Source organism: Orycteropus afer, unplaced genomic scaffold (assembly GCF_000298275.1).
Source record: "Orycteropus afer afer isolate SDZICR_OR568_19922 unplaced genomic scaffold, OryAfe1.0 scaffold00036, whole genome shotgun sequence".
In the NCBI taxonomy this organism is placed as follows: Eukaryota; Metazoa; Chordata; class Mammalia; order Tubulidentata; family Orycteropodidae; genus Orycteropus; species Orycteropus afer.
The window spans coordinates 9,691,559-9,706,633 of record NW_006921623.1 but is presented as its reverse complement, the minus strand read 5'-3'; the positions used below and the strand labels follow the sequence as shown (position 1 = coordinate 9,706,633).

The 15,075-nt window shown below is 39.1% G+C and overlaps 1 protein-coding gene across 1 annotated transcript in view; it reads right to left on the bottom strand.

The window, feature by feature from the left end:
- Positions 1–2,598: 2,598 nt before the first annotated feature.
- USP28 (ubiquitin specific peptidase 28) overlaps positions 2,599–15,075 on the bottom strand; it is a 66,418-nt gene continuing 53,941 nt past the window's right edge. The window contains exons 16-25 of the mRNA XM_042780368.1: positions 12,857–13,051; positions 11,566–11,705; positions 11,219–11,404; positions 10,108–10,203; positions 9,263–9,441; positions 9,065–9,143; positions 7,637–7,716; positions 7,044–7,167; positions 3,867–4,062; positions 2,599–2,774 (exon numbers count right to left, since the gene is read on the bottom strand). Of these exons, the coding sequence (XP_042636302.1) occupies positions 2,599–2,774; positions 3,867–4,062; positions 7,044–7,167; positions 7,637–7,716; positions 9,065–9,143; positions 9,263–9,441; positions 10,108–10,203; positions 11,219–11,404; positions 11,566–11,705; positions 12,857–13,051 (1,451 nt within the window). The remainder of the gene's footprint in view (positions 2,775–3,866; positions 4,063–7,043; positions 7,168–7,636; positions 7,717–9,064; positions 9,144–9,262; positions 9,442–10,107; positions 10,204–11,218; positions 11,405–11,565; positions 11,706–12,856; positions 13,052–15,075) is intronic.

The window sequence follows — 15,075 nt, the reverse complement described above, 5'->3', positions numbered from 1 at the left end:
AGGCATCTGACTGCTAAGCAGAAGGCTGGCAGTTCAAACCCACCAGCCACTCCTCAGAAGGAAGACTCTAGGCAATCTACTGCCATAGAGATACTGCCTCGGAAACCCAAGGAGTGGTTGCTATGAGTCGGATCAAGGTGGGTCTTAATCTTTACAGAAGCAAATTGTTACATCTTTTTACCACAGAGTATCTGGTGGGTTCAAACAGGCAACATTTAGGTTGGCAGCTGAGCACTTATCCACTTTACCACCTGGGCTCCTTAAAGGCAGCTAAGGTGAGGAAAAAAGAAATTAGTTCTCAGCACTCCCACTAGTAGTGTGAGTGGACTCAAATGACATAAACATCACTATACACTACAGATTTCCTTAGGATCATTTCCTGGTCCAAGCATAGATCCCTAAGGGTTCCTAATAGCTTATCCGAGAAGAACTAATGTGAAAAAGGTACAATGCAAAGTATTTTCTAATATGGTTGTGCTGTTGTTAAAGGCACAGGCTTTGAAGTTAGACATATCCTGGTTCTACTACTTATGAGGTCTATGAACTTGGAGAAACCAGTCTTCCATCATGATCCCAGGGCTGTTATATCAAATGAAAGAATACAACCGAAGCAATGTACATAGTACTAAATAATGGCAAACACTATGAAATGTAAGGCAAATGATAACATAGAATTTTATAAGGTAAAATGTAATCAATGAGAAAACTGATCAAATTCTCACAAAACAAATGCAGTGAGCTTTCAAACAAAAAGCATCTTTGTATATTTATAAAAGATGGTCTACTATCAATTTAATAAAAACATAAGAAATGCAGGTTTAGGAAAATAACTTTTTACATTGTAAAATTTGACAAGTTATAAAGTGGAGATACTCACATGCTATACAACTAGCAAATGAGATGGAAAAATTACTACTAGGTGCTGCTCTAGAATTGAGTGTTTCCTTGCTCTTATTCCAAATCCAGACACCTATACATGCCCATTAGGAGCTCTGGTAACATACTGCCTAAGGCATTTGACTGCTAACCAGAAGGCTGGCGGTTCAAACCCACCAACCACTCCTTGTAAGGAAGATTGGGCAATCTACTTCTGTAATGATATCACCTTGGAAACCCAAGGAGGAGCTTCTCTGAGTTGGATCCGACTCCATGGCCGTGAGTTTGGTTTTTGGTTTATACATACCCATCAAGCTTCTCAAATCTTTCATTTGCTTTTTGTTTTATAAAGGAGAAAAACAGAAAAAAGAGACATAATTAGTGAGTCCAGCCATTTCAAAACAGTAAAAACATGTTAGGAAATAAAGATCATATGGCATACCAAAGGTAAAACAAATGACTTTATTGCACATTTATAAAATCTGCATAGTTACATCAAGTGTTCTTCCCTCCCACCATTCCTCCCTTAATCCATAAAATTTGGTTAAAACACAGTACCCAATCAGGAGGCTTTTAAAAATGGTCAACAGGGGATATTTCTCTCTCTACATTTACACACATATATATATATATTTTTCCCTTTCTACAAATTCACATCTCATATTTTTTTAAAGGGGAGAAAAGGTCAAATATTCTTTGGGGCCAGCAGCAGCCTTAGACATCTATTTCTGACAGTTTTCAGATGCTGGAAAAATTTACCTAAATGGTTATCAACTATCAAAACACTATCTTGCGTCAAGTTCCATGATGCTATTCTGTATAAAGTCCTTAATGCTTTCTTTTCTTCCATTCAGGACTGAGTATGAGGTTTTCTGGTTTATGTTAAAATGTAAAATAAAAGAGAAGAAAGAATGAGAAAGACAAAGTAAGGAGAGGCAGTATTCTCTTGACTTTCCAGCATCTTACTGGCATGTGGACATTATTTTCCACCCATTTGTAAAAAGGTGGCATTCATCAACAATCCATTTTGTCATCTCCTGTCAAGAGTCAGGCAAGTTTGTATTTCTACTCTCCTGCAGTTAAGTTTTTAAATAGTATTAGTATTTGATAAAATAACTAGTAGCTGTTCATCTGATTCAGGTTCTGATGAATCCCTTTTCTGTTTGGCTGTCAAAAATACTTAGACCTGAATGATAATTTAAAAAGTGGCACAAGACTTAATAAATGCCCAAACATTCTTCTAGGTACAAAAGGCATTTCAGGTCTTCTGACATAATTCAATACACTCAATAGACTGGTTCCTGCCTTTTCTAGCAAAATAGTTTGTACAATTCTGTTCCAAAAAGTGCAATTTTACTTTTAATTCATCTATATACACACAGGAACTCTGGTGGCACAGTGGTTAAAGCATGTGGCTGCCAAACAAAAGGTTGGCAGTTTGAACACACACCAGCCACTCCACAGGAGAAAGATGAGGCAGTCTGCTTCCCCATAAAGATTTACAGCCTTGGAAACCCTATGAGGCAGTTCTACTCTGTCCTATAGGGTTGCTAGGAGTCGGAATCACTCAATGGCAGTGGGTATATACAGCATGGCTGGGGTCTCGATCAGAATCTTGCTTGTCCAGCTACTCCCTTTCCCAAGGTGAACACTATGACAACGAAATTCTGTGCAACGAGAAGGCAACCAGAGACCAGGATGGGCCTTGAATACATAGGGGGTTTATTTCACCGTCACAGTTGACACCCCTTGAATCGACTCCATGACAGCTGCAAATCGGCTACAGAGGTCATAGGGGGAATTGGGTCGAATAGTCGGAGGCTCCTTCAAGACAATTATCTCTGCAGAGGGATCAAGAAGCCTTGGCAGAAACTCCCCTAAGCATAGCTGTAGATTTTCTGTGGAGGGAAAGCAGATGGTTACATCTACAACTAAAAAGATCTTCTTGTGAAAAATAGTAAGCCTGCAACTATCCCAGAAGACACTCAAAACAGCCTATGACCCAACCTCAAAAGTCAAAGCATTATGCAGGCCAGTTAGCATGAAATAATAATTCCTTCAAGCCAAACCAAAGGAGTTCTGGTGGTGCTGTGGTTAAAACATTGGGCTGCTAACCAAAAAGGCTGGTGGTTAGAACTTACTAGCTGCTCTAGAGAAAGATGAGGCAGTCTGCTTACATAGAGATTTACAGTCTTGGAAACACTATGGAGCAGTTCTACACTGTACCATAGGATCGCTGTGAGTTGGAATCAACTCCAGGGCAGTGGGGTTGTTTCAAGCCAAACCAAGAACAAAGACCTACTTGACAAATATACCAAAGCCTGAGGGTCACTGCTTAGGTGTGGCAGAATAACACTGTCCTTATAGACAGGTCTTCTAATCAATCATCCTTTTAATTTGGAGAAAATAGGTATGATACTCTATACCATAAATATAATAGTGTTGTTTTCTTTCAAGTGATCAAAATAAACTAGTGTGTCCACATGGCATAAAGTAATGCTGTGGTCACACATGATCTAAATTAAAACTGAAGACATTAAAAGTAACTAAGTAACTACTTGTTACTAGAGAATTTTTCAATAAGTACTATAAAAACAAGCACTTGGACTTGAAGTCACAGGAAAATTCAATTATGACATCATTAGGTAATCAAACTGCATAAGGAGATTTTGAATTTTTAAACTATTAAGAAAGTTCAGATTTTGGCAGATGAAAAATAAAAGTTTGACATTCGTGGAGAGCAGTGATTTTTTCCAATAGAGTTTGCTGATCATCTATGGAGATGCTTCAGCAGCAACAGAGGTAAAGGGAAGCTAACAGGGACAGTGGTTCATGCTCTATTATTTCAACAATAGATCTACTTCTAACTCACATATTGTGGGTTTCCAATGCCTCAAAAAAGGTTTGGCAACCAGTGTTAAGGAATGAGAGTCACTGTATTATCTAGAATTCTCAAAAGCCTTGAATTATTAGAAGTGCTAACAACATACCTGCAATATCTTGCCCAAGGTAAGAGCACCAATGGTTTCTCATGACCTCAATGGCATCCAGGTCATCCTTGGAGATGTCATTATTAATGATAAGGTGAATGCAGGGAATGATCAACTCATTCATAACATTAATGCCCTCTGTTACAGAGTGATCATCATTTGTTTCGAAGAGAGAAGCTGCTTTGGCATTCAGCTCCTACAGATAAGGCAGAGTGGGGAGGGGAATGTCTGAACAAGAACACAATTTCAAAATTTTATGTACTCTAGACTTTCTGGAGCCATGGAAGGTAGAGGAACCTCTGAAACTACTGCCCTGAGATAATATTTAATCCACAAATCAAAAATATCCTCTGAAGTCTTCTTAAAACCAAAGAATACTTTAGCTTAGCTAGTAAAAAAAAAAAAAAAAAGTCTGTCTTAAGCATTATGATTTTTAAAAAGCTATAGGAAGGTTGGGCAATCCTACTTCCGTAGTGATACTGCCTCGGAAACCCAAGGAGGGGTCGCCATGAGTCAGGGCCAACTCGACGGCACATAACAACAACAACAACAACCACCTATATGGGAACAAACTGACAACATCAACTTGAAAGATTAAATAAGTATCTCGGGGGCACTGAGTTTATGGGAATGAAGGAGGTAGAACTGAGAAAAGGAGGGTGAGAATGGCTGCACAACTCAAAGAATGAAATCAATGTCACTGAATTGTACAAGCAGAAACTGTTGAACTGGTGTATGTTTTGCTATGTATATTCTCACAACAACAAAAAAAAAAATCAGGGGAAAAAAATGTCTGAATAAGATAAATACTTATTTAAAAAGAGCCTAAACAAGTGGTTCTCTAATTTTACTGCACTTTGGAATTATCCAGGGATCCTTCAAAACAGATGTCTAGTTCCCATCCCTGTTGTCGTTGTTGTTATGTGCCGTGGAGTCAGACCCAACTCATAGTGACTCCACCTTGAGTTTCCAAGGCAGTATCACTATGGAAGTAGAGTGCCCAACCTTCCTTCCGAGGAGTGGCTGCTAGACATGCTGATTTAATTGCTCCGGGGTTGACCTGGGTATTGGTACTTTTAAAAGCCCTCAAGGTGATCTGAAAGCAGCAAAGGCTTAGACCTGCTGGTCAAAGCCATTACTTAAAGTCAAGGTCATGTTTAATACCTATTTCTACCAAAAGACTAATTTAATATCAGAATCACCTACAGAGGAAATACTGATGCCCAGGCTCTTCCCAGAGATTCTGGTTTAATTGTGTGGGGAGGGGCCTATTACTACTGAATAAAAGCCCCTGGGTGATTTAGATGCAGCAATTAAAAGAATTTAAATCTCTATTACTCTATTACTGTGGAAGCTGAGTGGGGCACTGAAGATGTAAACATGTGTTTGGTAAAAAACAAAAACATGGCTCTAATAAAAATTAGATTCATTAAATCTATAGGAAGGAGCTCTGATAGCGTAATGCCTAAGGCACTTGACTGCTAACCAGAAGGGTGGTGGTTCAAACCCACCAGCCACTCCTTGGAAGGAAGGTTGGGCAATCTACTTCCGTAGTGATACTGTCTCAGAAAGCCAAAGAGGGGTCGCTATGAGTCAGGTTGACTCGATGGCACATAACAATAACAACAACAAATCTACAGGAAAGCTTTCTTCAACTTCTAGGAGATCCTGCACACCTATTGAGACAAATCAACATACAAATAAGAAACAAAGTTCTTGAGATGAATCTATGTCATGACTCAATCTCCTTCCTTTGTGTTACCAAGACCAAGGCAATAGAAATGCTGGCCTAACTTCTCTCACAAAGAGTAAATCTGCTGAGTATTAGGAAAAAGACACACAAGCACACAGTCTGAAGGCAGGTCACCTCTACACAGTTCTCTGAAGACAAGCACTTGTATAAACTCTTGGGTAGGTAGAGGGGATCTGGCTCAGCCTTTCCACATGGCTGCCAAAAGCAAAACAGGTCAGGATAGATATAGGATAAGGATAGAAAAAGAACACCAGGACCAATTCTTATGGTTCATTCATACCTTTTTTAAAAAATTGGAGTGTCTCAGAAGTCACTAAAATTCTCATCTACTAGTGCAGTGTAGTAAATTACATACTGTGGCTTTTCTAGCCATAAGTCTTTACAGACTCTGTGGTGGAATTTGCTGTGAACAACTGAGTAGCTGCTGATTGTTAAAGTTATCTACCTGGGGTATTTTTGTTGGGAGCAGCATGAAGTAATTTTCTGGTTAGTTCGCTCTCTCTCTCAGGCATGTAGGACTCTGATGTTGGGACTGGTTGGTTTGGGCCACTCTGCCAGGCTCAAAAGGAGCCCTCCTACAAGCAGGAGGAGTCTCTCTGACTGCTGGCTGAGGAAGACATGCTCCTGAGAGATGTGAGAGACATGCACTGCTGAGAGAGTAATATGCTACTGAGACTGCTGGCTGCTGAGTGAGATGGCCAGCTGCAAGAGACTGAGTGCATGTCTGAACTTGAATTGTAGCCTGTTGTTGTTATATACCCTGCTGCTTCCCTAATAAACCCCATAATCTATGAGTTCTATGTGGCCACTGCAGTCAATTACTGAACCCAGCAGAGAGGTGGTGGGTGCTGTGGGAAGAATGGTTGGTGAAAGGGTTGGAGGGAGGCAGCATGTCTGGCCTCACAGGAATAGGCCTTGGGCTACTGATGGTGATTCTGTCTTCCTCTTGTGGGTTAAAGGAGTCAGAAGATGTTGCCTCCTTGCCTCTCTGGCAACTAGCTTAGCATAAAACACATTGAAAAACATTGCATTCCCTCAGCACACATTTATTTGCAAGCTTACTGCATGCCAAGCACTGAGGACAAAGTTGAATAAGACAATGAATCTGTATTCAAGGAACTCACAATCAGCAGGGAAGCAACAGGATAAATGCTATAATACAGGCACATACAAAAGGGAGATAGAATGGGGTGACTGATTCACATTCCACCTTCTATCAGAAAATGAAGAATGATATTCACGTAAAGTAACTTAAAAGAATATGTTTCTATGGTAAAACTACTCTTGAGAGTTTGGAAGAAATCTAAAACCTGTTGGAAATAATTATTTTGTTTTTTAAGTTATATCTCTTCATGGCTTCAAGAAACAGAGGGAAATACAATAAAAGAAAAAAAAAATCTTAAGGCTTTACAAACAGTACAAACCAGGAGGCATTTTCTTCGGTACAGAGCAATTACAGACTCCTTCACTCCTCGGCGGGGCCCCTTCGTTAGCAGAGCTGCATTGCTTTGGTAAGCATACACCAGGTACGAAAGTGCCTCTTGATACCTTAGAAAATGGAAGAGAAACAACAGCTGAGCTCTTTTTCCTCAAAATCTAGGGTTCAAACTCCACTGTACACCAATATAAGAATCTACTTGGCTGCAACCATAGAAAAGTCTTAAAAATGGAAAGAGCAAGGTACACTGGAAAAAGCCTAAGGGCCAAAGACTACAGCCAGCCTCTGTTCTGCTACAAATTGGCAGAGAAACCAAGTTAAATCATGAAACCTCTCTAGTTCTGTTTTTCTCATCTCAAAAACAAACAAATGGACTAGGTGCTGACTGAGGTCCATGCCAACTCTAAAATTCACTGAGTTCATCTTCTTTTATCACAAAGAAAGCCTAGCATGGCATACCTCTATGATAATAAACCTATTATTACAGGGAAAATTCCTGTGTGGTGTTTAGAGCAGAACCGAAGAGAAGCACTGGGAAGAACAGACCAATAATCTCAGTGAAATAAAAAACCAACATACTTTCCTTTTTGATAGAGTTCCAGGCCTGTTAGGAGATACACAGACACCTTTCGAAACAAACTATAATCTTCATGCCACTTCTGAAAAGAAATAACCACCATTAACAACTGTGACCATGATAAACTATTTCTATACCTTCCACTGCAGTTAAGTTTTCAATTCAACAAAAATATTTATTGAGCACATAAAATACCAAAGGCAAAAGCTTTCAGATAAAAATCTATCCACAATTTAGAATAAAAGTCTACCTCTGATCTTAATTTAGATGTCTTGTTCTTTCTACAGACAGAGAAATATTTCTATCATACGTGCTTAATTTCCAAGTCAAAGGCACTCAGCTCTGGCTTAAAGGAATGACCTCTCAAGTTGTGCCAAAACCATCAAATAGTAAGATGGAGGAAAAGGCAGTTCCGAGACACACACAACAGGAAGTGTGCCAGGCATACCATATCTGTACCCATTGTCACAGACTCCTATCAAGCCTAGAGGGCAGAGAAGAATTGCCTCACAGGGTTTCCAAGGCTGTAAATCTTTACGGAAGCAGACTGCTACATCTTTTTCCCATGGAGCAGCTGGTGGGTTCAAACTGCCTACCATTTAGTTAAGAGCTGAATGCCTTAACTGCTGCACCACTAGGGCTCCTTGGCATTACTACACGGTATCTACAGCATGTACATAATATAGTTTTAGTAGAATGCAATGATTCTTTGAAAATTTATAGTTATATATGTATTTCAATGCATATTATCAAACTATAATATTTAAAGCAATCCAAAACTATGACTTCAAGAATCTTAATGCCTCTCAAAAAACCAAACTCACTGCTGTCGAATCAAATCTGACTCACAGCAACCCTTCCTTGGGTTTCCGTGGCGGTATCTGTACAGAAGTAGATTGCCCAACCTTCCTTCCAAGGAGTGGCTGGTGGGTTTGAACCGTCAGCCTTTTGGTTAGCAGTCAAGTGCCTTAGGCACTTCACCCCCAGAGCTCCCATCTTAATGCCTAAACCCACTGCCACCGAGTCAGGTCTGACTCATAGCGACCCCTCCTTGGGTTTCTGAGTCGGTAGCACTACAGAAGGAGATTGCTGAACCTTCCTTCTGGGGAGTGCCTGGTGGGTTTGAACCACCAGACTTCTGGTTAGCAGTCAGATGCCTTAGGCACTACGCCACCAGAGCTGAGTATTCATGGAGAATGAAATATTAATTTCTTCTAATAGAATGGAAATAAAGAAGCCTGTTATTCTGAGCTTATGAAAAGACTGTCCATTCCTTCCACTTTTTTTTGGGTGGGGGAGAGGGCAATTTTACAATAAAAACAAGTTAGTCTGTGGTAATACAAATTTAATAGTCTTATCTCAGGTACTATGTGCCTCAGGAATTAATGTTTATGCTTGTAAACTATGCGGAGATTTAAAGAAGACTTCACCTTGTACTCTTCCATATTCATGTCATCTGGACCAATTTCCTTCAGTTTAGCTTGAGCCACCTTCATAATACGAATTGATCTATGGAGGCAAATTTCAGAAAAATTATAGAGTGTAGTGCAAAGCCTCCCCATCAGAGAGAAGAGGTAGTGTAGCCAGGCCACAAGGACGGCTGAATCACCTGGGGATTCCCTGCTCACCTTTCATCATAGCTAAGATTTTTATCTGCAAATTGTTCCAAAAGAGTCCGCTCTACTACCCTTTTGGGGGCTTCATTTTGGAAAAAGTAGACAAGGACATGCTGAAGTCGAGGATCACTGTGAGAGGTGGGGGTCTCCTTGGCTAACTGATAGAGCCTGGAGTATTCTTCATGGAATGCCTATTAAAGACAGAACTGATAGTTAGAGAAGGGTCCACTAAGGGCTTTTACACATAGATACCGATGCCCAAGGATGTTAAGTTCTCATGGCCCTGAGACCTCTAAGGAATAAGCCCTGAGCAATCACAAAACAATTACGGATCTTTAAGTTGTTTGCATGTCACTGAAGATGAAGCTCCTCTAGCATTCTGGCAAAACAGATACACTGTACTCATTAAGAAATTCATTTTCCTTATAAGGTTCTTAGGAAAAAAAAAACACTTAGATTTAATTGTTTCAGGTATATCTTTGAGTCTCACTGACCTGAATTTTAAATATCTACATAAACACAACTTTATCCAAGTACTTTAAAAAGTCTGGCCTATTTCCTTATATTATGGCCTCAAGACTACAAAGGACACATCTCATTCAGAGTTTTATTAATAGTATTTCTTCCCCACTAGATGTAAAACAGAATGGCACTGCTAGCCAAGGCTGCCTCAGTGCAAGGAGAAGAGGAGCACTCAGTATTATGGGATAGCTTGCTCATTAGTTGGTCAGGAAAGAGAGAAAGTCAATTTTTTGTTTCACTTCAACTTTAATCCTATTTTTCCCACCTTATAGAATTACTGCCCTAGTGTTATGATACCTGTGTTATAAGGACTAGAATTTGAAAAACAGTGATACCTTGATAAGCCCTGCTTCAGACCCATCCCGGTCAAAGGTCTGGCGGGCTTTAGCTATGGCCAGGATGACCCCTTGCATGGCAGGGCTCAGCATCACCTACCATAGGAAGGAACGAAACGAGAGAGAGAAAGGACAGAAGAAAGGTTCAAAAGAACACTATGAAAGCGAGGTGAACAGATTGCTGATGGGATGTATAGCTGTGTTCCTTGATTAGTCTCTACTGCAAGTCAGTTTCATATACACATTCCTCTCTATATGCATTTCATAAAGTTAAGACCTTGCCCATAACAAGCTATCCCTATATATCCTCTCTAATTTAGCAGGATGAATAAAGATGTGTGTCTAAAAATAATTCCAATACGGCATTGCTAAAGAATCAATTAAGTTATAGCTCTCAGAGGGGAAGTTGTCTGAGGTGAGAATTCTAATATAGTACTCTCTGTTGGGTGTATATCCTAAATAACCAAACATTTGAGAGTTTTATTAAGATGAATAGTACCTTTTCAGCAATCTGGAAACTAGAGGCTATATAAATGACTTTATAAAATGAAATCAAAACCTTTCAATGATTTAAAAATACCCCAATATTCCGTAGGAAGAAATAGAAATCTGAGGGGCATGACTCCTTGTTTATGTGCAGTGATGACTGAAAAGGAGACAGACACTACACACCTTAAAATTCTACAGCTGCTTGCTAAAGCTTCAGAACTAAAAACAACAACTTGGATTCACATTTCTTTTGCTCACTGAAAAAATGAAAAATACTTTATATTAGGAGGAAAAACAATGGACTACAATCACCAAAAACACAGATTCCTAACTTAGAACAATTTTTTGTTTGTAAATCTTTAAAAATGAACTAAATTCTCTGAACCAACCAGGCTCTGCAGTGGCTACTGTAAGTATATTCTTAGATAGATATCTACTGGGATCAAGGCCATATTTTAAAGAATCGTAACCAAGGTCAAAACAAGACAGGAATTTTGTCCACTGTTTGTTTCAATGGGGAAATATTAACTATTGCCAGACACCTTAAAAAAGCATGTTCAACCACCTGAAAAGGAAATACAGACTGAGAACAAACAGCTACACCCTGCACTTGTCTCTGTACCTCCTCATCATATCCATCTGCATCAGTTCTAACCAGAATCCTTCCCACACTGGGAATCTCGACTTCAGAGACCTCAGAGTTAGGCTGGGCAGCAGACTCGGCTTCATTAGCCTTTGGGGGCTGTTCTGACTGCTCTGCAAGGTTTGTTTCCTGGGGCATGGGCTTCTTGGGTTCAGCTTCCTGAAGCTGTGGCAGCAGAATAGAGAGAGAGAGTAAGGAAAAAAGGAGAAACGAAGAGGGGTTGGTTAAATGTAGCAGAGATACAGAATAATAGAATGTGAGAAAACTGTGGCGATTCCTGCTGAAAGCTTAAGCCTCTTCAACGTGCACTTCCCAGGCACCCTCACCTCACTCAGTGCTGCTTCTACACCACTCTCCTTGTAGGCTCGTGCTGTGTTTGCAATAGCCTGGGCAGTCTGTTCCTTGGCAATCACAGCATGCTCAGATGACAAACAGCGAGCCCCATGAGAAGAGGCTACTGAAGACTCTGACGAAGAATGGTTAAAAGGTATTAGCATCCAATGATAAAAAAGAAACTCTAGCACACTCTGGTAAAAGACGAGCAAGATAAATACTGTTCAATATAAAACCCTTCCAGAAAACCTTAAAGGAAACAAAAAAACACAAAACAACCATATTACTCCTAGAAACTAATGACTAGGAGAAATAACTACTTCAGTAAGAACTTATTGACTTCATAAAATTTAATATGACCCCCAATTTCATATTTCCTTTATGCCAAGAAGTCTTTCTATCAACAAAGGATCACCTTTGGAGAACAGTACAGGTTGCCTTTGACTTAACAACGTATTCACATTATGACTATCTACACTTAACAATTGTCTCATTTTTGTTCTATTTTTGGTACATCTTATTGTTAGTAATATGTACTACATACAATATTGCAATGTGTGATTTTCTCATATTATTGATCTTAGATGTTTACTTGCACGTATCATCATGTTATGATTTATAAAGATACTGATAATAAATGAAAGGAGCTCTGGTGGCGTAGTGCCTAAGGCATTTGACTGCTACCCAGAAGGTTGGTGGTTCAAACCCACCAACCACTGTGTGGAAGAAATACTGGGCAATCTACTTCTGTAAAGATTTACCACCTCAGAAACCCAAAGGGGTCACTATGAGTCAGAATCAACTCGATGGCAGTGAGGTTGTTTTTTTTGGATAATAAAAGGCAGTAATGTAACGCAGTCATAACTCGTGGACTACCTGTATTCATAAAGTCTACCTATTAATCATTACAGTTTCTCCTACAACCTCGTAATAAGCATGTTGTTGTTGTTGTTATGTGCCCTCGAGTCAGCCCTGACTCATAGCAACCCCTCCTTGGGTTTCCGAGGCAGTATCACTACAGAAGTAGGATTGCCTAAGCATAGTGAAAATAATATACATAGTGAAAGTACAAGTAGCTTGTCTTTCCGACGTAACTTCTGCTCATCAGAAGCCAAACTGTAAAACTCCAAGTTGTTCCATCAGCTTATACAATACTGACTTTATCTGAACTATATCACTAAGAATAAGGCATTAGCTAGTCAGCTGAAGTAGTAGGCAGGGCTCGTTTAGGGAACACAGGAGGAATGTTTGTAGATCACTAGTATACATGTTCTTCTCAGGTACCTGGTGATACAGAGAAATCCTGTGAGGATGAGCTGGTGGAGGATTCCATTTGCGGGATTTTGCAAGACTGTTCTTCCTCCCACTCCTCTACTTCCTGTTCAAACTTCCAGTTATCTTCCTGAATGTAATGCTTAAGTTCAACAGACAGAGCTTCCAATTCTTCTAACATTTGATCTGATTCATTTGAGGCTGTCTCTGAAGAAGAACAGATACAAAGTAAAAATAGTGTACCATCCGGCAAAAGGTACTTTCTAGGAAGGAAAAAGTAAGACGTTTTGTTTCGTTTGTTTCTCCTAACCAAAAAATACATATATACATACATACATACATAACATAACAGAAATAGTAACAGTGTAATGTCAGTAGTCACAACACACCAATAACAGCACCTGGCATATTAGTAGGCAGGCAATCATTAAAATACTCATTAAATGAATGAATGAGTGAATGAATGAATAAGTGATAGAGTAAAGAGATGGAATAAAGACCAATCACTGATAAAAGCAGAAAAGACATAGCAAACATTTCTGGGAAATTCAGAAAATCATCAGATTCAATGGGAATTTCTAATTGTTTTATCAACTTAACCACTGGACCTATCACTCATAAGAACGTCCATCTCATAAGCATTAGAAATAAATTCCAAGACTTTCATAAAACCAAAATAAATAGCTGTCACCAAGTCAATTCCAACTCTTATCCACCCCATGTGTGTCAGAGTAGAACTATGCTCTCTAGGGCTTTCAACTGCTGATTTTTTGGAAATAGATCACCAAGCACAGAGGTGGATTGATAGACTTGGACCTACAACCTTATAATTAGCAGCCAAGTGCATTAACCATTTGTACCACCCAGGGAAAACGTGACTGCCTCAAATTTCACCTTTAGTGCTATCAGAAAGCAATTTAATGCAATGGTGATGTGGTCAACAATAGTTGCTCATTAAAAGCTCAGATGGATGGAATGTTATCCAGCAATTCCAATCCTAGGTATATACTCAAAAGAATTGAAAACACAAACACATATATGTACAGATATGTGTACATCAATGTTCACTGCAGCACTGTTCACAATAGCTAAAAGATGGAATCAACCTACACGTTCAACAACAAATGAATGGATAAACAAACTATGGCACATACATACAATGGAATATTATTCAGCCATGAGAGACATGAATGCCTGATACATGCTACAACATGGATGAAACATGAAAACATGAGTGAAATCACTTAGTCACAAAAGGCCAGATATTGTAAGATCCCACTTACATGAAATATAAATATTTATATTGGCAAATGACCAAAGTTTATTAGTGGTTACTAGGGGTGGGAGGAAAGGGGAAAGGGGGGCGTCGTAGCTTAGGGAGCAATGAGCAACTGTTAAGGATGATGGGAAAATATGGAAATGGATAGTGGTGATAGTTGTAGGTGATGACTATAATTAATATCACTGAACTGAATATATAAAAAAAGGTTGAAATGGCAAATGTTTCGTTATATATAATTACTGTAGTAACTTAAAAAAAAGTTATCATGGAAAAATGACAACAATATCAAGGGGATATTAAATGTCATTCTATCCTTGCAACCAAAATAAAAATGAGGATCAATCACTATTAAGTGATCATTCTCCTCAACCCATATCCATACCCCAAACACACTAGCAAGACAAAAGTATAAAAAAATGCCTTATGTGGGTAATATGTGATTGTTTTCTTACTTCTGCAACACAGTAAAGTTTGAATACTGAAAGCAAAAGCTTTTATGATCTTAAATGTGAAATGCTGGTCAGTCATAAAACCCCTCACAGAAGATGTGAAAGGAAAAGAAAGAATAATTTAAATTGAAAACAGCATAGAATTTGGAATCAGAGCCAGAATTGAATGTTGAACCTGCCATTTATTTTCTAGCTCTATGACTATAGACAACTGGAGAATCAATTTCCTCAGCAGGAAAGTGTGGATAATAAGAATTTCTGCCCTGCCTCCCTCCTCTGGGAGTTATAAGTTATGAGAGAAACAAAGTTTGAAAGCATGCTGTAAGGAGTAAAGTACCAATATAAATAACAAGTATAACTGTCCTTAGCATTAATAATAGTACTATGACCATGAAATTGTTCAGGCAAATCCACTTTTAAAACTTGGCTATTCTCAATCTATACATTCAGTGCAATCCCAATCCAGATCCCATCAACATTTCTTAGGGATATGGAAAAAC